General features: G+C 35.0%; 1 protein-coding gene across 2 annotated transcripts in view; it reads right to left on the bottom strand.

Annotated features, from left to right (window-relative positions):
- COG5 (component of oligomeric golgi complex 5) overlaps nucleotides 1-22,258 on the bottom strand; it is a 307,147-nt gene that overhangs the window by 60,714 nt on the left and 224,175 nt on the right. For both annotated transcript variants that reach the window (XM_035020357.1, XM_035020356.1), the window contains 3 exons: nucleotides 8,426-8,630; nucleotides 3,503-3,664; nucleotides 1,458-1,557 (listed from right to left, as the gene is read on the bottom strand). In XM_035020357.1, coding sequence (XP_034876248.1) covers nucleotides 1,458-1,557; nucleotides 3,503-3,664; nucleotides 8,426-8,630 — 467 coding nt within the window. The remainder of the gene's footprint in view (nucleotides 1-1,457; nucleotides 1,558-3,502; nucleotides 3,665-8,425; nucleotides 8,631-22,258) is intronic.

Below are 22,258 nucleotides of genomic sequence, written 5' to 3'. Positions count from 1 at the left end.
ATATTTTCTATACATATGCTGGTTCTTCCTTACCATGTTGTTCTCAGGTGGGACTATCTAATGATTTTTTTCCTGACATTTTCAGTAATTACACTAGATTCTATTGGATATAATACTGAATTTCATTTGTAGCAACAAACCACGCTTTTAAAAGCAATGAACATCATTAAAAAGCTTCTACTAAAAAAGTTTGAGAGAAAAATTAGTCATCTAATTACCTATGAAGAGCTGCCATGGTCTGTGTATAGGGCCAGTTTTCAATAAACAAAGTTTTAAAAAGCTGCTTCTAAATTGCTTGTCAAGGCTACCAGAACAACTGAATGGAAAACAGCACATTAACAGGCAAATAAAATGCGGCCATCCACTGGAACTGAAAGAAGCCACATATGACTGTTCCCACCAAGGATCATTTTATGCAAATTCCTTCAGTTCAATTTGTTACCAAACTACCCTAAAAATCATTCCAGAACCAACTAGAACTACTAGGATATAGGTAAAACCACATTACTTCATTTTATGATGTTTCATCTGGGAGCAGTCAGAGAGGCTAAAGTGAAAAACATAGTTGGTCACTCCTATAAAGACAGTAGAGATTTTGGCACATGCCTTAAAATTCATCTAGCAGCACAGCTGAAAATAAACTAAAGCCTTGTTCTTTAGATTCAGTTAGCATACATATACACTATTTAAACATGTGTGCTTAACTTTAAAACATTAATACATAAAATTAGGATTATGATTCAGCTAATTATACATTATTTTAAATACAAATAATATTTCAAATAAAATTATTTTAGGGTTAAACTTCCATGTTCTAGGGTTAAAAGCTTCAAAAGTAAATCAACATTTTTTATTACAATTTTAAGCACTTCACTTCCTCTAGCCATTTTTTAACAGTTCAAGTCAAGGGGCGCCTGGGTGGCTCAGTCGTTAAGCGTCTGCCTTCGGCTCAGGTCATGATCCCAGGGTCCTGGGATCGAGTCCCACATCGGGCTCCCTGCTTGGCAGGAAGCCTGCTTGTGTTCCTGCTCTCGCTATCTCTCTCTCTGTCAAATAAATAAATAAAATCTTAAAAAAAAAAAAATAGTTCAAGTCAATTTCACAATAGGTAAACTGCATGAATGATATCTGGGGTGAGTGGTCACAACACAGGGGAATTTTGATCAATCTGAGACATATATATATGGAAATTAGGCCATAAGGTGGTACAAGCATTTTTTTAAAAAGCCTTATAAAACCTTCCTACATTCTGAAAGGATAACAACGGTAGGAGGGCCATTTTTTAAATAGATCTAACTTTTTGGGGGGGTTCAAGTTCATCAGAAAGTTTCAAAATTTCAATAAAGTAAAACCACCAGTATATTAATATTCAGTCAATTCAATACTGATACTTATAGTCAAGTAGAATTAGCAATTTTAAACAAAATCACGAGCTCTAACAGAAGGGTATCACTTACAAGCTGCTCCGATTTTACACCGTATAACTGGACGGTCTTTGCCACATTTTTTGACACGGCTAATGTGAGGTCTGCATCTACTGCAGCTACATTTAGTTCACTGCATAAAACAAAAACAGACTTTAATTATTAGCAACATAGTTCATCAACAAAGAAGAGAACAACATATAAACTGAAACCCAATAAGCAGTGTAGTGATTCTTTTTATAGATTTCACTGATTGCTTCCAAGAATTGGTTGTATTGTTTAATTTTTCCTCCTAAATTCAGCATTAGGAAAAAGTGCTTTGAGATGGTTTGGTTAATGACCAGTTTCTCATTAATAAAAGCACATCATGTGTGGGTTCAGGCTGTGATTAAGAGTAAATTGTGTTCAGATTTCTAAAGTAGCACTCTTGTTAATACTGATAAGTGCAATACGAGACACTGCATATCACAGTCATCTGCAAGGAAATGACAGCTTTTGAATGGAAATGATGACCTTGGAAGGACATAGGCTAAAAATATAAATTACACATGATACATAAAGATGCTCAGTTTCTGTAGAAATTATGTCAATCCATGCTATTTTGTAGAGTAGCTTTTTAAATATATCAAAAGCGTAACAAAAATTTAATTTGAAATTTTAAAATTTGGAGTCTTGAAGTATTCCTTTGCCATACTTATTTTCAACTTTAACACTGGATTGGTTGGGACTGCCAAAAAGAAAAAAAAAAGTGTTTACAAAGACCATGGAAAAAATACTAGGAGTTAAAAACTGCACAGAAACCCATACACAGGTAGAAAGCAGGAAAAGTAATGATTCTCTGAAGTAGCAAAATACATCTTGGCACTTAACAGATTCTCTTTATGAAGAAAGTGAAGGACTTTGAAACAACACTGGTGCATACTGTGTGTGATAAAAATGCCCTTCATAAATAGTGAGACATAACTTTATTGATGCTCACTTTCAAATGCTCCTGAATACTGGCAATAACTATGCTTCTTCAAGCTTCATGTTATATTTGATTACAGCATTGCCAAGCTGCCCAGAAGAATGGGAGAGGTGCCTCTTTAACATTTCCATAAATAGGTCAAAAGATCGAATTGCAAAAAAAAAAAAAAAAAAAAATCAAATTGAACCCAAGATTGTTCTTGTCACTACTATACCAAACAGATAACAGAGACATTACAGTAAAAAAATCTAGTCAGGACTTTGGTAAGTCACGATAATTATGGAAAGATTCAAGATCAAGATGTACAGCAATTTCGACACCATATAGGTATGTCTGCAGCTGGATATATGCTCACGGACATTATCTCTGTGGCTTCTTAATCCTACTGCACATGCCTGCAAGTCACCAGCTTCAAATCTGCAGTCTAAAACAATCTAGACAGTTCCATACTTTGGCCCTCTATTGCCTAACTACTATTTTTATTTCTCAAAATGTTCATCTACAAATGTACAGACCTACTGTTATGACAACTTGTTAGCTGTGACAGGAACTGAGATAGTCTTAACTGCAAATTCATCTGGGTAAGTGTAAATGTCTAAGGCAACAGTATAATTACATTGTCTGCAAGCATTCAGGTGGCACCTCTACAAGGATACCTTGCCTTTTGAGAGTTTTAAAAGCTGTCACATTCACTTGGAAAGCTCAAAATAGCAAACACAAGTAGGCTAATCAAGATTATAATCCTGTGTATGACATTAAGTACTTTATGGATTTAAGATAATAAACACTAAGCTCTCTGCTTTAACTTCTCAGTTTGTAAAATTATTTTTGTGCTTATTTTACTATATAATATTATTTACTATGGCATAAAAATTAGGTTTACTTTGCATCCTTGACAAGATACAGAATAATTATAATAAGCTATTTTTAGACTGTATTTAAATGGTTTTATTAATTGGAATCTTAAGTACTTACTATATGTGTACTGATTCACTGCAAAACTCTTGATTTAATTGCAGGACTAATTACTTGAATAATTTGAAGTAAATTAAAACATCACTAACGAATGTGGCAGGCATTTTACAGCATGCCACTATATAAAAATACGTACCTTGCTATAGTTTTAATGATACCTTCAAGTTCATCTGCAGAAGGAGGATTGCGACCACCAGGCGGAAAAACCAAGTTGATAGGATCAAAGAGTCGAGATAAAGATTTCGATAAATAAGCAGCTTCGTAGGGTTGCAGTGAGTCTTTCAAAGCCTTTTCTGGGCTGTGAGGGCAAAATTTATTAAAACTGAATTCAGATTATACAAAACTAAATGCTATTGTATTGGGTTGTAAACACCTTTCTTAAAAACCTATCTTCTTTATAAAACATTTTTATGAACAAAAAGAAAAAATTCTGTTTAAAAATGTATATATTTACAAATACATTTCATAACTAAACATTTATTGAGAACTAAACATTTTTATTTATAAATAAGTCCTATGTATAAATGTAATATAATATATGCCAGTATCTACTGTAGTAAGTCTGTCATTTGAAACTTAAAGAGTAACAATGTAAAATCTTACTAATTCTAATGGGGCTATGCCTTTGCTTAGGAAATCCAATTTTCAGAGAGTATCAAAGCTTCACGAGAGAGCCAAGTGAGCAGAAACCTGCTCCACTGACTCGACTCTTTCCACCCACAGCCGCCATTTCTCACAGAGCTCCCCGAGAGGGAAGTGCACAGGGTCTAGGCTGTTACCAGCCTTCCAATGCCAAAGGAACAGAATGGGGACAAATCAAAAGTGTTTCTGAAAGTGCTGCAATCACATAAATCCTCTCAATTGGAGTTCTAAGCTCATTTGTTTCACCATATTCTTCACAAACTGGAACTTAGTCTACTATACGCATTTTTCTTTCTTAATCTTCCCATGTCTCCAATTATTTGTATTTTCAGTTAGCAGTCCCACTATCAGGTCTTCTACTTTTCCTTTGGCAATTACTATCAAATGTCTACAACCATTATTTCCATCTGCTTTCTTATTCCTATAATTAACTCCGTATCTCCTCACGTCGCTCCTGTTTATAATCCCTCTACCAGTCCTTTCATTCTTTCTTTTTTTTTTTTAAACAAATCTCCCTTCATTCTAAATGTCAACCTTAAAAACATCTGATTTGCTCCATCGTGTAATTTATGAAACCCGGCTTTTTTCTTTTCCCACCCTTTCTGGTCATCTAATGAGCCCTAGAGGTCACAATGCTCTTGGCTCGTACATCATAATTCCATAGTTATCTCTTAACATTTCTCATTCAATAAGTATTTCCCTCAGCACGTATTTACTGAGAATACTATGTACCAGGCCTTGTTAAGTGTTGGGAAGATGTAGATTACAATTACTTTACACTGCAGGGAAGAAATGTGCAGGTAAAGTGCTAACTATAGTGATTTCTAGAATAGGTGAAGATAGAATATAATGGGTACAGGGAGGACAGTATCTAAATCTGCCTGAGGCAATCCTCTATTGAAGACCATGCCATCTATTTAAATGTCTTACTATTTTTGCTCCTGTTATTTACTGACCTTAAGAAGCCTCTTTCCTCTTCTGCAGATATTTCAGTTCTGAATTATAAGTACTAACACTCCTCCTGTCTCTGAATCTGCACTAAAGAGCCTTGGTGACTACAATGTCAAAACTGATAACTTTCTGGGGTGCCTGGCTCAGCTGTTAAGCGTCTGCCTTCAGCTCAGGTCATGTTCGGCAGGAAGGCTGCTTCTCCCTCTCCCACTCCCCCTGCTTGTGTTCCCTCTCTTGCTGTGTCTCTGTCAAATAAATAAAATCTTAAAAAAAAATCTTAAAAAAACAAACAGGTAACTGTCCTAAAACCCATCCTGTTTGAGAAGTCTGCTCTTATTTTAGCTTTACTAAGGAGCTTCCATATTTGAATCATCATTTTGAACTACTCTTCTAAGATCTCCAAGCTTGAACACAACTTTTCATATCCCCACTGTCCCCATCTCCTTCCCTCCTACAAATACTATATTAAGTCTCTACAATTTGCCAGATAATTCCTGGGTGTGGGAAATACAGTAGTGAAGTCAAAATTCCCTGTCCTCTTAAACTTTACTAATGAGAAACTTAATGTTGCTAATGAGAAAGACACACAGAAAAATAAACACAAAATTTTTAAGTGTTTTAAATATGGAATATGAGAATCATAAGTTTTAAGAGAAAAATAAAGCAAGCAAGCCAGAAAGAATGTGTTCAACTGTCTTTCTCTCTGTCTCTCTCTCTTTTTTTTTCATCCTATTTTGGATAGGATAAGGCAAGGGCAGGTGACCAACAATATATTCTATACATATTTTATACAACTGCGTTTTAAATCAGGTAAGAGAAAAAAAGGAGAAAATACGCGTTTGTAGTATCTTTTATTATTTCCTAACTCTCTTTACTGGTGCTCTTTATTTGCGTGTACTTGAATTACCAACTGAGATGACTTGGTTATGAGCCTGAAGAACTTCCTGTCCTGGGTGCCTGGGTGGCTCAGTCGTTAAGCGTCTGCCTTCGGCTCAGGTCATGATCCCAGGGTCCTGGGATCGAGTCCCACATCGGGCTCTCTGCTCGGCAGGAAGCCTGCTTCTCCCTCTCCCACTCCCCCTGCTTGTGTTCCTGCTCTCGCTATCTCTCTCTCTGTCAAATAAATAAATAAAATCTTAAAAAAAAAAAAAAAGAACTTCCTGTACTATTTCTTGCAAGTTAGGTCTGCTAGCAACAAATTCTCTCAGTTTTTGTTTATCTAGGTAAGTCTTAACTTCTCTTCATTATGAACAACAGCTTTATTGAATATAGGATTGTTGCTTCATAATTTCCTTCTTTGAGCACTTCGAGCCCACCACCTTCTGGTCTCCTTTGTTTCTGCTGAGAAGTCAGCTGTAAATCTTTTGGAGCTCCCTTATAACTGATGAGTAGTTTTTCTTTGCCGGCTATCAAGATTTTCTCCTTGTCTTTCACTTTGAACACTTATACTATGATGTGTCTTGTTTGTGGTCTTTATGAGTTAATCCTACTTGGAGTTTGTTGAGCTTCGTGGGTGTGTAGGTTGTTTTTCAATAAATTTGGGAAGTTTTCAGCCATTATGTCTTTGAATATTTTTTCTTCTTTCTCTCTCTCCTTATTGTGGCACTCCCATTACATGTGTATTGGTATGTTTAATGGTGCCACACATTTCTGAGGCTCTGTTCATTTTTTTTTTCATTTCTTCCTATCTGTTTTTAGGCCTACATTAAGTCTAGTTTCCAGTTGGCTAATTTTATAAATGCCAGTTCAAATCTATTGTTGAGTCCCTCTAGTGATTTTTAAAATTTTAGTGACAACTATTCAACTGCAGCATTTCCATTTGATTCTTTTTTATAATTTTCATCTTTGTATTGATATTGTCCATTTGATGCAACATGGTCATCATATAGTCCTTTACTTAATCATGCTTTCTTTTACTTCTGTGAACATATTTCTAATGGCTAATTTGAAGTCTTATTCTATTAAATCTGATGTTTGGTCACTCTCACAGTCTCTGTTGCTTGTTTTTTTGTTTTATTTTTTCCCCTCAGTGTATGGGTCATACTGTTATATTTCTTTGTATGCTTCATTATTTTTGTTAGAAACTGGACATTTCAGATAATACATTATTGCATCTCTGGGTACTAGATTTGCGCACCTCGGGGCTTGTTTAGTGACTGGCTAGATTATTTTAGTGAAGTCTATTTCTCCCCCAGTGTGAAACCTCTCTGGTGAAACCAGAGAGGCATAGCTTTGCATATGCCCACAGTCACCCAAGGAAAACAGTGGTACTAACAGGGTTCTGTCTCCTCTCTTTCCTGGACCACACTCCTTTTTAATTTTAAGGAAAGCACAAAATACAGAACAGAAGTTCTACCTCCTGGAGATAAACCACTATCACCATTTGCTGTGTATACTTCCAGACCTTTTTAGGGGCCAGAATATGGATTTAAAAATAAAAAATAGAATGGTACTATATATTGTATTTTATATAATATTAAAAAAAACTTACTAGATCTTTGTAGATCAAGAAATGAGTTAAGTTCTCTTGCCCCTCTTCCATTATCTTACCTAATTTCCATGTTTAGCATAAAAGAGTTATTGAAGAGAAAAATGTAGTCTCATTCTATCTTCCCAGCCTAGAGCCATGCCATTTATTTTGCCAGTGAAAACTTCTACATCCTATATTTCACTAGCCAGGACTTCTTACTATGGTGGATACAATTTAAGTATTTAGAAAAATAAAAACTGAAAGAGAAACATTTATATCCACCCAGCATTTTTTTACAAAGTAGGTGGTAAGAATCTGCTGTTACCTGAGTCAGCCTTGTCACAGTAAATGATTCTAGTGTTTAAAGAAAATGTGCAAGCCAATCAATTGATTTGTTGTTCAAAGAGAAATGTGAAAATAATATTCTTTTGCAACTAAGGAGGAAACTTGGCTGGTTTAAACTTACTGACATGGTATACTGTTTTCCAAAGTTGCACCTAACTATGGCTACATACACTGTACTTTATGAGTAAGCTAAGAGATTTCAGGTTTAATTGTGACTATACTCAGTTTTTTCCTACCAGACTGAGAAGCTATCCCATCATAAGATTTATTTCCCTTATAGTTCCTGAACACACCAGCTACTTTTATATCATATTTATGCCAGTGGTCCATCAATAATGATACTATCTGATGTAATTACAGATATATTACCAATTAAAAGATAGTGACCACATATGCTCATCTCCTAACTTCTACTCACCCTACTTGGTGCTGTACTTTACATCAGATTCCAGTTAGGAACTAGGCTGCTCAACTAAGGATCAAGTCTGACTTTTTCCTTTAAGTATTGCAAAGTCTTCTATGGTATACATATAAAACATGATCATTACAAATATATAGAAGATTAGCATATTCCCATTTTCTAATTTATAATAAAAACAGAAGACAAAATCCTTATTATGACAGCAAACAGATTTGATTAAACAAACATACTCATAATCTGGCTTTTTTGGTATGAATATGTCTTGTGTATCATCTTCCATGTGTTGTAGGTCAACACAGAGGTCTGTAGTTCCACTCGCATTAAACTTTCCTTGAATATTTTGGCTGTATTGTTGAAGACGCTTCCATAAGTCATTATAAAGACGTAATAATTTAGGGTATTCTCCTTCGAATGCCTGTTTCAAAAACATAGAAGCTGCCAAGCAAAATAATAACATGGATAAGAAAATAAAATAAAATGTGGCAAATAAATTTTCTTTTGTATATGTTGATGCTACAAATAGCCTATAGTAAAGGACAAACCAAAGATATATTCTAATGAGGCTTTTTTAAATAATGCTAGTAAAAGTAATTTTCCTCCTATTCACTGCATTTGATATGTGAAACACATATTCCGAAGCCTAATCTATAAGAAAACAGACAAATCAACAATTACAATTGAAGATTTCAATTCCTTCCCTCCAATAACTGATAAAACAAGTACACAGAGAATCAGTAAGCATATAGAAAATCTAAACAATACCCAAATTCACTTAATTGACGTTATATAATACTTCATCCAAAACAGCAAAGTACATTTTGAAGTGGAATATCAAGATCAACAATATTTGATGCCATAAAACAGTCTGAATAGATGTAAAAACTTTCAAGTTATACAAAGTATGTTCTAGATTAGGAATCAGTAATAGAAAGAGATCTTTAAAAATCCTGGATAAATACCCAGAAGTAGAATTGCCAGATCATATGATAGTTCTATTTTTAATTTTTTTGAGGAACCTCCATAATATTTCCACAGTGGCTGCACCAATTTACATTCCCATCAACAGTGTACGAGGGTTCCTTTTTCTCCACATCCTAATCACTTGTTATTTTTTGTTTTTTTGATTCTAGTCATTCTGACAGATGTGAGGTAATAGCTCACTGTGGTTTTGATTTGCATTTCCCTGATGGTTAATGATGCTGAGCATCTTTTCATGTACCTGTTGGTATGTCTTCTTTGGAAAAATGTCTATTCAGGTCCTCTGCCCATGTTTAATCAGGTTCTTTGTTTTTGTTTTTGGTGGAGTTTTTTTGGGTGCTGAGTTGTATGAGTTCTTTATATATATTGGATAGTAACCCCTTACCAGATATATCATTTGCAAATATCCTCTCCCATTCAGAACTTTTTAAAACACAGAGAAGCCCTACTTAAGATAAGCAGACATTAAAATGCAACTTTTGAATGGAAAATTTGATCAAAGCTAAAACATTAAGTCTTGAATGGAGAATCAGACTTAAAAAAACAAAAACAAAAAACAACCACCTGAGGTTATCCCTTGTGCAAACTATATATCCATATAATTAGGACAGAATAATTGCCTGCCTATATCTGGCTATGATCACTAGCAGGTTTCCTAGTTGTGTTTTTCTATAATAGCAGCAACACAAAGTTACAGAATCCACCAACTGGGTATGAATTCTATCCTACAATCATCCCTTTTAGCAGGAATATAAAGCACACATATTCTCTTCCAACCTAACTAGCTAATCTTGAATCCACTTACAATATGAAAATGGCCACCCTTGTTATCTCACAGAAAAAAATAAAGATCACCCAAAAAAAATCCCTTCAACTTCTTACCCTCCATCCCCCTATAAATGTTTCTAGTTTTCAGCCCTCTTCACAGAATCAAGTATGCATTCCATAGAACACACATAACAGTCTGAGAATAACAGTAATAATACTACCATCAGTAACATGATTACTTAAAAGAGTTCATGGGATTTTGGGGGGAATTCTCATTGTTCTTTCAATATATCCCAATAGGGCTAGAAAACCAATTACTATAAAGTAGTCAAATGAAAGAGTGCCTCTCCATGTGGTTTTGCCACCAACTGGACAAACATCTGCATTAAGATTTTCCATTTTACTTCTGATTTTTAGTAATTTCTTCTTTCATTTTCATTCCATTTTATAACTACATAAAATATTTATAGGACTTTGAAGTTAAATCTACACAACAAAGTAGGTTCAAAGAAGCCTAGTTTTTATCCCTGGTCTCCCCTAATGTATTCTTCACAGATACCCTCCCCCTCCCCCACTCCCACTATTGGTAATCATTTTCTGGATTTTATGGTTCATTCTTCCATTTCTTAAAAATATAAGCCAAAATGTATATTTATACCACTCCCTATCTTAGGTAAACAATAGCACACTGCACACATATTTCTCCACTTTTTTAACTTAATGTATCTTGGGAGATCGTTCCATAGTAGCATATAAAGCTATTCCTCATTCCTTTTTTTTTTGGCCTCTCATTCTTTTTAAATAGCTGCATGGCATCCCATTCTATAGACACATCACAGTTTGTTTAATCACCTAAGTGATGAATATTTGGGCTACTTCCAGTATTTTTCTATTCCAAATAATGATCCAAAGAATAGTCTTGTGAATATGTCTTTTCATAGTTTTGCTAATGTGTCTATGAAATAGATCCTTAGAAGCAGAATTGCTGAGTAAAAAAGCAAATGCTTATATGACTTTCTTAGATACTATGAACTCCCCTCCAATAAAGTCTGTATTTGAATTCACAGTGTATGAGGAGTGACATTTCTCCACAGGCTTATCAACAGAGTGTGTTTTTAAACTTTTTAAAATTTTTTTGCTCATTTGAAAGATTAGAAATGGTGTCTCTATTTACTTTAATTTTGCATTTCTCGGTTCATGGGGGGACACTGAACATCTTTTCCAAATAAAAGGTATCTACATTTTTTTTTTCTTTAGGGTTGTTGGTCTTTTTCATCTCATTTTAGCAGCTTTTTGTATTAGGGAAACTAGCTTTTTTTCTTTGATGTAAGTTATGTTTTTCAAGTTTGTCACTTGTCTTTTTATTTTGCTTAAGGTTTTTTTCCTGCCATGTAAAATTTTTAATATAATCAAATCATCAATCTTTTCATAATTGCTTCTAGATGTTAGATCACTTAGAGAAGTTTTCCCTATTCCTAGCTTACTCACTAATGTTTTCTTCCAGCCCTCGAATGTTTCATAGTTTACATTTAATTATTTGATCCATTTGGACTTTATCCTGATACTTGAGGTAAATTGGGGATTTTTTTCCTCTGAACTCTTTATTTCACTCCACTCTTCAATTCTGAGTGCTTTATCCATTTCCGTAACTACTGGGTCATATTTATGCATTCAACAAATCCTCATGGAGGATTTAATTAAATATCTTAGTCTCATGTTTGTTTTCTTCTTTTACCTCAATGAAAACTGCTTCATATTTTATAATTGATGATATACAATGTTCATTGCAAAGGATCAAATACATAAAGATATAAAGAAAAAGGTAAAAATTATTTGATAGTCTCTTACCCTCTGATAATCACCCCAACATTTTTGTACCATCCTTTCATGTCCCTGTTTATCATACATATATACAAACTGTTGTTTTCTAAAAGTACTTCACATTAGGATCTCATTTAGCTTTTAAGTGCTCACTATTTTTTTAATGAAAGGTTTTTTTTTTTCCCGGTTAAGTGTCCGAATCTTTTTTTTTTTTTTAAAGATTTTATTTATTTATTTGACAGAGACAGCAAGAGAGGGAACACAAGCAAGTGGAGTGGGAGAGGGAGAAGCAGGCTTCCCGCTGAGCAGGGAGCCCAACGCGGGGCTCGATCCCAGGACCCTGGGATCATGACCTGAGCTGAAGGCAGACGCTCAATGACAGAGCCACCCAGGCGCCCCACTGAAAGGTATTTTTATTTTTAGTTTTTCTCCTCAGATTTCCTCCTAATTCTTAAAGCCTTTAAATATTAAGTTAACACTTTAGGCATCCATTTCAACAGAATGTCAAATGTAATAAGCACTGTGTTTTGTGACAAGAATGTAGTATGGAACAGAGGTACACAGATAAGCTTTTTCTAGAGCGTGGTAGAAGATACAGACAAGCAAGGAGGTGAGCCATTATGAAACAGTGGGATAATTACTAAAGTTGGGGACATATAAGAGCTTTATGGGAGCAGACAGAGGATGTCATACCCATATCTGAGCATGTGTATGGGTAGGGAGACATCAAGGAACACTTCATTTCTAAACTGAGATTCGGAAGACGAATATGAGTTATCCAGATGAAGGGGAGGAAACAGACATGTGTTTCAGGTATTTGTAAAACTGAGAAGCAAGAAGATGATTCAATCACAAACTGAAACTCCAATACAGAGACAAAAAATTAGAAAGGGAAAAAAAAAGTGAGCGCTGATAAGAAGGGACCAGAAAAGTCATGTTGGGAATGTATCCTGGAAGTAATGGAGGAAGAAGAGTGGAGGCCAGACCAGGGCTCCCATAGTAACAATTAAAGAAGCCATATACATTTTTATAAATTCAAGTTTGTACCAAGCCGAGAACCTCTGCTAGAGAAGAAACTAGCAGAGCTTTTAGTGGTTCATGGAACTGGAGTAAAAATTTTGAAACTTAAGGACTCTCATCCCTAGTGTCCCATTTTAGATTTTACTTAGCTATGGACCTGCAAGGGAAGCCAGGGAACTAGGTCTAAAACTTCAAAGGTCAGAGGTAAACTATCCTTCTTATCTGTGGAAACATACAGGAAACAAAGGTCAGCTGAGGGGAGAGAACATGCCACAAACACAAGCAGGTCTTCCTTCCCATGAAGACATTCACCGGATTCTGAAGTTTCATGAAGCAGAAGGCTGAAGAGCCTTGTCTGGAAACCTCTGAATGGCAGAGCTAGATCAAACTCGGGATTTCAGGGCTGGGAAGACAAAGACCCTCCAACCTCTCAATTAAAAGCCTGCGAGAGGTATGCCCAAGAAAAAGAAAAATTAGAGATAGATTGAGTCTTATTAAAACTGCAACTACCCCAATCCAACCCAGTCCTAGAATGAATTGAAATGATCAACATACATATGTATAACTAGACTGCCAAAGGGGGAGAAAAGAGATCAGTAAAATGCTTCAGAATATGTGAATAAAATCTTATGAATGAATAAGGCAGACCGTTTCATAGAAATGAACAGAAACTTTGAAAAACAGTATCTAAATAGCCTATAAATATGTGGAAAAAATGAATATCATTAATCATTAGGGAAATAAAATTAAGACTGCAATGTGATTTGACTAAATGTCCACCAGAATGGTTAAAGAAAAAAAAACACAAACAATACCAAGTGTTAACAAGGATATGAGAAAAAGTGGACTGCCAAGGAGAGTTTAAATTGGTGCAACATTTGAAAACTCTTTGGCAGTAACTATTCAAGCTGACCACATATAAACTCTATTACATACTATATTAGTTTCCATATCTGCTGTAACAAATTACCACAAATTTGGTGGTTTAATACAACATAAATGTATTATCTTACAGATCTGGAGGTCAGAAGTACAAAATTGGTCTAAGCCAAAATCAAGTTATCAGCAGAGCTGTGTTCCTTCTGAAGGTCCTAAAGGATTTTTTCCTTGACTTCTCCACCTGCCTCCACTGCTTGGCTTGTGGGCCCCTTCCAGCGATTGTATTACAAACTCCAGCTTCTGTTTCCATAATCACATCTCCTCCTCTGACTCTTCTGCCCCTCTCTTACCCTTCTAAAGGCATCTGTGACTATACTGGGCCCACCCGGATGATCCAGGACAATCCTTCCATCTCAAGATCCTTAAATCACATCTGTAAAATCCCTTTTGCCATGTAAGGTAACACATGCAAATCTCTATAAGGCATATAATTCTGTCTACTACGTGTACCTATTTTCCATTCCCAGGTTTATTCCCAGTAAAAATGGACAGAATTGTCATAGTAACTTTACTTAAAATAGCTCAAAATGGGAAACAACCCAAATGCTCATCAATAATATGGTGGAACATTTTACAACGTTGAGAATGACCTACCAGTGCACACAACAATACAGAGGATTCTTAGAAACATGCTGAGCGAGAGACGTCAGATGGCAAATGAAAGAGTACAGACTGGATAATTTTATCTGTATAAAATAATATTTTTTTAAAAAATCTATGTCATTAGAAATGAGTGAATACTCTTTTATAGGAGAAGGGCAGACAAAACTAGGAGACTTGAGGGGAGCTCCTGGGTCAGGTAATACTTTGTTTCTTGATCTTGATTCTGTTCTTCATCTTGGTTACACAGCTATATTAAGATTTGAAAAATTCATTTAGGTGTATTATGATACTCTTACTTTTTTCTTTATGAGTCTTATACTATAATAAATGATATTTTAAGAGTAATCAGGGGATGCCTGGGTGGCTCAGTTGATTAAGTGTCCAACTCTTGATTTCAGCACAGGTTGTGATCTCAGGGTCGAGGGACCAGGCCCCATGTTGGGCTCCTTGTTCAGGGCAGTGTCTGCTTGTCCCTCTCCCTTTGCCCCTCCCCCCCAACCTGCTCACGTGCTCTATCTCTAAAATAAATAAATAGAATCTTCAAAAAAAAAAAAAAGAGTAACAGGGAGTCAATGAAAACTTTTTAATCTTTTTAAATTTATTTTTATTTTTTCAGTTTTATTGAGATATAATTGACTTATAACATTGTATTAGTTCAAGGTGTACAATAAATTGACCTGATGTATGTATTGGTTTTACTGGTTATGTGTATAACCAATCAAAGATTTTTATCAGAGAATTACATGATCAAATTGTCCCTGCAAAGAAAGTCTCCAAAAACTTATTTGATGGCTAAGACTCACCTTCCTCTAGGTTCTTTAAAATTCTAGTACTTTCTTAAAAAAAGACTCAAGTTCTCAACAACAGTTATTCCTCTTTTTAAGCAAACTCCAAGTTTTTGTCTTTATATGCTAAACAGAGGGTACTTAGGATGGTACCTTATAAATCCATTAGAACTCTACAGTGAAGGAGTGCTTCAATCACAGGGATCAAAATTCTAAAAGGTACTCTAAATGAAGGTGGGAGATGTATCTCCTAAATATATAGTTTTAAGTTGTACATTAACTTTTAAGAAATGTATCACAATATCATTTAACATGCACATTATTCTAACATTAAAAAAATCGACACTAAAGAATGTACTAATAATTCATAGAGGTTGCTTATCCCCCTACTTCTTAGGACAACCAGATATCATTATATTTTTAAAAAGGTAAAGAAAATGGGTTTTAGCATACATGTCAAGTATTAAAGCTCTCTAGGGTGCCTGGGTGGCTCAGTTGGTTAAGCGACTGCCTTCGGCTCGGGTCATGATCCTGGAGTCCCGGGATCGAGTCCCGCATCGGGCTCCCTACTCGGCAGGGAGTCTGCTTCTCCCTCTGACCCTCCTCCCTCTCATGCTCTCTGTCTCTCATTCTCTCTCTCTCAAATAAATAAATAAAATCTTAAAAAAAAAAAAAGTATTAAAGCTCTCTAAATCTTAAAACATATGTATCTCCTCAGTGTTTCTCTTACTCACAGTTGGTTTTCCAAAGCACTACAGATATATACCACATAGCTCTCTTAAATGTATGAATCATCTCCTTGAAGTTGTGTAAGAGTTTTAAGAGAATGATACTGTACAAAGAGTTTAAACATTTTTTGAAAGATTTACTTGCCAGAATATTTCAAACATATTTCAAAAAATGCTTTTTTGTTGAGTTCTTAAGTTCTTAAGCTTTTCTAAGAGGGCACTGGCATTTTTTCTTACTTGATTCCTTCCTCTTTTCCTTTCTGCCTTCTAGTCAACAAGAACTTATTGAAGTCCTACTGTGTGCCAGTTACTTTTTTGTCTATTGAAAATACTGCCACGATCAAAATGGTATTTTGTGTCTTATGGAGATTACATTCTAGGGGGGGAAAGGGGTCCAGACATGATAAATAATATGGTATATTAGCAAGTGATAAGAGCTATGACGAAAAATAGGGCAAAGTAAGGGGGATGAGACATTCTGGGAAAATCATCAGATAAAAAAGAAGAATTATGTTCTAATTTTAAAGAGCTTAAAATGGTAATGTTTATCTTGTTTTTTTTTTTTACTAAGACTTAAAAAAATATATATCCTAACCCAACAGGCTGGTCAACAGATACTATTACCTAGAAACTACAATCTAAAAGTAACAGACATAAAGCTTAGAAGTCATTTTGGAAATAACTATCACCTATAGATAATTAAAGCAGCAGATATCCTATAGAAGCCATTTTGAATTTTCAAGGTAACAAGTTCAAGCCCCTTTCCTTTTTTTTTAAATCAATTTATTTATTTTTTATTTTTAAAGATTTTATTTATTTGACAGAGACAGAAACAGCAAGAGAGGGAACACAAGCAGGGAGAGTGGAAGAGGAAGAAGCAGGCTTCCCGTGGAGCAGGGAGCCCGACACGGCGCTCATCCCAGGACCCTGGGATCATGACCTGAGCCGAAGGAAGACACTTAACGACTGAGGCACCCATGTGCCCCAAGCCCCTTTCCTTTTTAATAAAGTAAATTCATTGTCTTGGGTTATATTTTATTATACCTAGTAGAACTTCTTTTTACTAAGCATGAACATTTATAATCAGAAAGAACATGTTCCTAACTAGGAAAATTTCCCTTTAGATATTTTCTGCCAAAATATTACTTACTTAGACAATCTGTTACATTGTGTATAATCTTCAACTCTGCAGATGGTTGCATTCCTTAATATTGTCTGTCTATAATTTTAAGAAGTACTACAGTACACTTTCAGGGACTGTATGTGCTATATAAATGGAAGGTGCTTTACAAACAACTTGCTTTGAAGTTCTCCCAAAGGAAGTTATTAAAGTAATAATGCTATCAGAAGTAACAAACTACTCTGAATGTGAAATATTAATGGAATTTTCTCTCCCAAAATATTCTATTTCCTCTCAGTAGCTTCTTCGACTACGCAAGCTAGATAGGTCACGTAATGTAAGAACTGAAAAACATCTCCTGGATTTGGTAATTAAAAGGGTAGGTCACTGCTTACTTTAATGAGAACAATTTCAATAGAATGGTGGCAGACCATTGAAAAGTGCAAACAAAAAAGTGCAAACTACTCTTTTGAGAAGTTTGGATAAAAAGAGAAGAGATCAAATAGTAACTAAAGAGGTACTCTCTAGTTTTGTTTTAGTTTTTACGAGATTAGAGCACCTTGGATAGGTTTCCTACCTGAGGGGAAGAAATCAAAAGAAAATGAGAAACACAAGACAGAACTAAGAGACCTATGAATGGTGTTACTTTGAGCAAAGGGTAAACAAAGCAGGCAGGTGGCTAACAGTGAATGGGTAGCTCTGAAGAATAAGACTGTCACCTCACACTCAGAGATCCACAGAGAGAAAATAAGGCTTTTCTTTGGAGGGAAGGTACAGGATATTGAAAGTGTTTCCTAATGACACTAACTGTCTTGATGACCCAGGAGATAAGGCTGGTCACTGAGAGTAAGCAGAATGGGAAAGAGGAGAGCATGTGAAAAACACGAAAGGCTTGTAATGGTTAAGAACAATAAGAAAGCAGATGACCAAAGAGAAGTAAATGACAGTACCATTAAACACACACATACCACAAACTATTTTGAAATGTACTTTTAATCATTACTCTTAAAACTAGATGACGTACTTCTGATTTTGGTCAAGGTAGAATAACAGGGACCAGAATTAAACTCCTATCTGAAACAACCAAAAAAAACAACAGACAAAATATATGAAATGGTTTTTAAAACACCATGCATTAAAGGATAGCATGTAATAAAAGATAGTGATCCTTGAGAGATAGGAAATAAATGAGGTGAACCCTATGACCACCCCCAGTGTCATTGGAGACTCCCTAACAAGTCACAATAGCTCAGTTTTCTAGCCCTGCTCACAGGTGCTGCTTGCTACCAGAAGCTAAGGCAGGATGCAAGAAGCCACAGCTCCAAACAAGCCCCTGTGATCCAATTTTCGACTGGTTTGTTCCAGTTTAGACACTGTGCTAACCCTCCAGATGATCTCATCTACTGTAATAACAAAAAAACACACCTAACAGCCTATGACCAATCCAACTGTGCCAACTTAGGGGAAGAAAAGAGGTGGTGCTCTTGATTCTGAAGCCTCCTCCTGGGAAAAACTCCCCTGTTAACTTGCTTACCAGCCCCTTAATTACCTTAACCCCATAAAACCTAACTGGGGAGAAGGTGCCTTTAGAGCATGAGCTCCCCTTCTCCATTCTCTGGCCATTGAATAAATTATGTGCTTGCCATCAAATACTGTATTGTTATTTGGCTATTTGGCAAAAGGTATTGAGTAGGGAAAGAACCTACCACTTCGGTAACATCAGCTTATTTCCTACCAGGGGCTTCCAGGCTACGTACAGCACTGGAAAGGGGAAGAGACTCCTCTACCCCTACTGTCCCCAAGACCAGGAAAACTGAAGCGACTAGAATTCATGGGACAGAATACCAGAGAGAAGAGAGCTGCTCAAAAAGATTCTGCAGAAATCTGCAAATGGTCCACTGTTAGTACTCAGCATAACACTACTCAGCATATGTATGTGAGAAAAGTTCCAGAGTCTGGGGGAAGAAACCATGCAAGGATTAGAAAGAATACACCTGTTACTCACATAAGACCGGGAAGCGTGCCTGTTCCTGACAGCCAGGTTGGAAAACCTTTTAATCCAGAATATTTGGTAGAGTACTAAGAAAAGTAGTGCCTCAGGAGTGGAAAATAATTAACTCTAGACTAAACACTGCTCAGGTTTTGCTAATAAATCTTCAAAGCAAGACTCAAAAAAACCAAATTGTTTCTAAGTAACTTGACAGTATCTAAGAACAAGAATATTTACAGCAAGGTAAAAGTGTCAGTATCAAACACTGTAAAATTCATGTCTGATACCCAATCAAAAATTATCAGACATGCAGAAAAATAGGAAAAAACTATCCATAAGAAAATTCAATCAGATCCAGAATTGACAGAGATGACCGAATTAGCAGACAAGAACATTTCTGTTGTAGCCTCACCTCCACTCAATATCTGTGTGATTTGTTGGCATGAAGTTTACCTTATTCAATTTCTACTAAAAATGTGCTAAATCAACCAATAATAAATAATATTGGAAGGTGCAACTGGTTAAAGGTTTGAAATTTTTCAAGTATGCTAAAGGCAATTTTTTTGATACATTCCTGCCATTGAGAGAAGGAATATTCAAAATAGAAACTAAACTTACACACTACAGAAAGAGAAGAAAATACTGACTATAATAACTCCAAGATTTCAAAAAAGATTTTTAAGTAAGTTAAAAAAATATATTTATTATTAGAGAGAGAGAGAATGTGCATGTGCACGCATGAGCGGGGAGAGGAGCATAGGGAGAGAGAGAAGCTCAAGCAGACTCCTGGCTGAGCATAGACGCCCCCTCCCCCGCAACACAGGGCACGATCTCATGGCCCTGAGATCATGACCTGGGCTGAAACCAAGAGTCGGACAGACACTTAACTGAGCCACCCAGGTGCCCTAAGTACATTTTTAATAAATGCTTAAAAAACAGATATCTTGCAACAGCCAAAAATGAGCTTTTAACATTAGTTTTCTTTTACTCTATCTAAAAACTGAGGTTTTAATCAATTTTGTAATTATGCTTATATATTTTGTGGGTAAATTTACATCTTTGTATTTTCTTTCTGGTATATTAGTAAATGTATTCCATTAAATGTAATTGCTTATGATGTGAGACATTAAATATTAAAGAAAACTTTATGGTGATTATTGTTTTCATGAAAACCCATTACTTTGATACATGGCGTGAGAAACTACTGAAAGTCTGTATTTACATAATATTACATCTGAATATTTGAATAATTAAAAATAATTCATGAATTTTAAATTTCAAATGAACACATCAATCTCAAAATGCTCATTTAGTGAGAAAACTGTTAACAAATACTGAGATGAAGGTATGGATATATAGATGCTATTTTGCTATTCTTTTAACTTTTCTATATGTTGGAAAAATAATAAGGTGGCATGCAGATAAAATACTGCTTATAAATTTGCAGGATAAACAAATTAGAAAAGGAAGGGTTAAACCAATAATCTAAACTTAACCCGTTAAACAAGAAAATGAGCATATCAAACCCAAAGCAAAGCAAATAAACAATAAACACAAGAACAGAAAACAGTGACAATTGAAAATAAAAAAGAGAAAAATCAATGAAACCAAATGTTGGTTTCTGAGGAGATAAATAAAATTAATAAACCTCTAGTTGTAATTATTAGGAAAAAAAGAAACTAATGATATCAGGAATATAGAATATCACATCATATTCCACATACATTCAAAGGGTAATAAGGAAGCATTATAAGCAAATTGATGCCAATAAATTAAAAAACTTCAATGAACTGGAAAAATTCTTTGAAAGACAAACTACCAAAGCTTACCCAAGAAGAAATAAATGGAATAATCCTTTATCTAAGAAAAAAGTTGAATTTGTAGTTAAAATCTTCCCACCAAGAAAATTCCAGGCCCAGATGACTTCCTTGGTGAATTCTACCAAAATTTAAAGAGGAATAATGTCAATTTTACATAAACTGCTTGAGAAAATTGAACAGGATGGAATACTTCTCCACTTATTCTCTGAGGTTAGCATTACCCTAGCCCACACTGGATAAAGACATTAAGAAAACTAAACAATATTTTGCAAACACACTCAAAAAACCTTACACTCAGTTTGAATCAAACAACATGTAAAGAGGATAATATATCATGACCATGTGGGGCTTATCTGAGAACGCAAGGTATTAACATACTAAAGTAACTATATCCATTTGATTGTCTAAATGGATGCAGAAAAGCACTATAAAAAGTTAACAACAGTATTAAAAAAACCTCAAAAAACTAGAAATGGAAGGGAACTTCCTCAACCTAATTAATGGCATCACTAAAAAAACCTGCTGTTAAGATATTAAAGGTGGACTGAATGCTGCCTAAGATTAGAAACAAGGCAGAAACCATTTCAATTCTACACTACCGGAGGTAGTAACAAAAAAAAAAAAAAAAAAAAGAAAGGAAACCAGAATGGAAAAGAAGTGAAACTGCCTTTATTTAGAAACTATATGATCATCAATATAGAAAATGCTAAAAAATCTCTAAAAACTACTAGACTAATAAGTATGGGTAGCAAAGTCAAAGATTCATGGTCAGTAAATAAAAATCAACTGTATTTCTATATTCTAGCAATGAACACTTGTAAACTAAAATTTTAAAAATACCATTTACAATAGCATCAAAATATATGAAACAGTAATAAATTTAAGAAAAGATTTGCTAGACCTGCACACTAAAAACTATAAGAGCACTGATATGAGAAAATTTTAAAAGACCTAGATCAACGGGATATTACACTCATGGATCAGAAGACTCGATACTGTTAAGATGTGAATTTATCACAAAATGATCTGTAGATTCAACATGTAATCCTAATCAAAGTCTAAGGAAACATGTTTATAGGAACAACAACCTGATTCTGAAATATATATGGAAATGCAAAGAACGTAGAATAACCAAAATTATTTTGATAAATGAAATAACATAGAAGAATTTACACTTTGGTGATTACAAACATACAGATGCAAAAAAAACCAAAAACCAAAACAAACAAACAAACAAAAAACCCAGAAAAAAAGAACTCTAGAAATAGTCTTACACAGATATAATCACATGATTTTCTACAAGAGTGCCAGCAGTCAAAGGTGCAGTATAATCTTTTAGATCTATATTCGAAGAAATAACCATGGCCTTCATATCTCACACCATATACACAAATTAACTTCAAATGAACTTAGTAAAACTTCTGGAATAAAATATAGGGGGAGATACCTGTGGCCTTGTGTTAGACAAAGATTTCTTAGGTCAAAAAGAAA

Source organism: Mirounga leonina, unplaced genomic scaffold, assembly GCF_011800145.1.
Source record: "Mirounga leonina isolate KUSES-001 unplaced genomic scaffold, KU_Mleo_1.0 Mir_174, whole genome shotgun sequence".
NCBI classification, from domain to species: domain Eukaryota; kingdom Metazoa; phylum Chordata; class Mammalia; order Carnivora; family Phocidae; genus Mirounga; species Mirounga leonina.
This window is presented reverse-complemented; position numbering and strand designations above follow the sequence as displayed.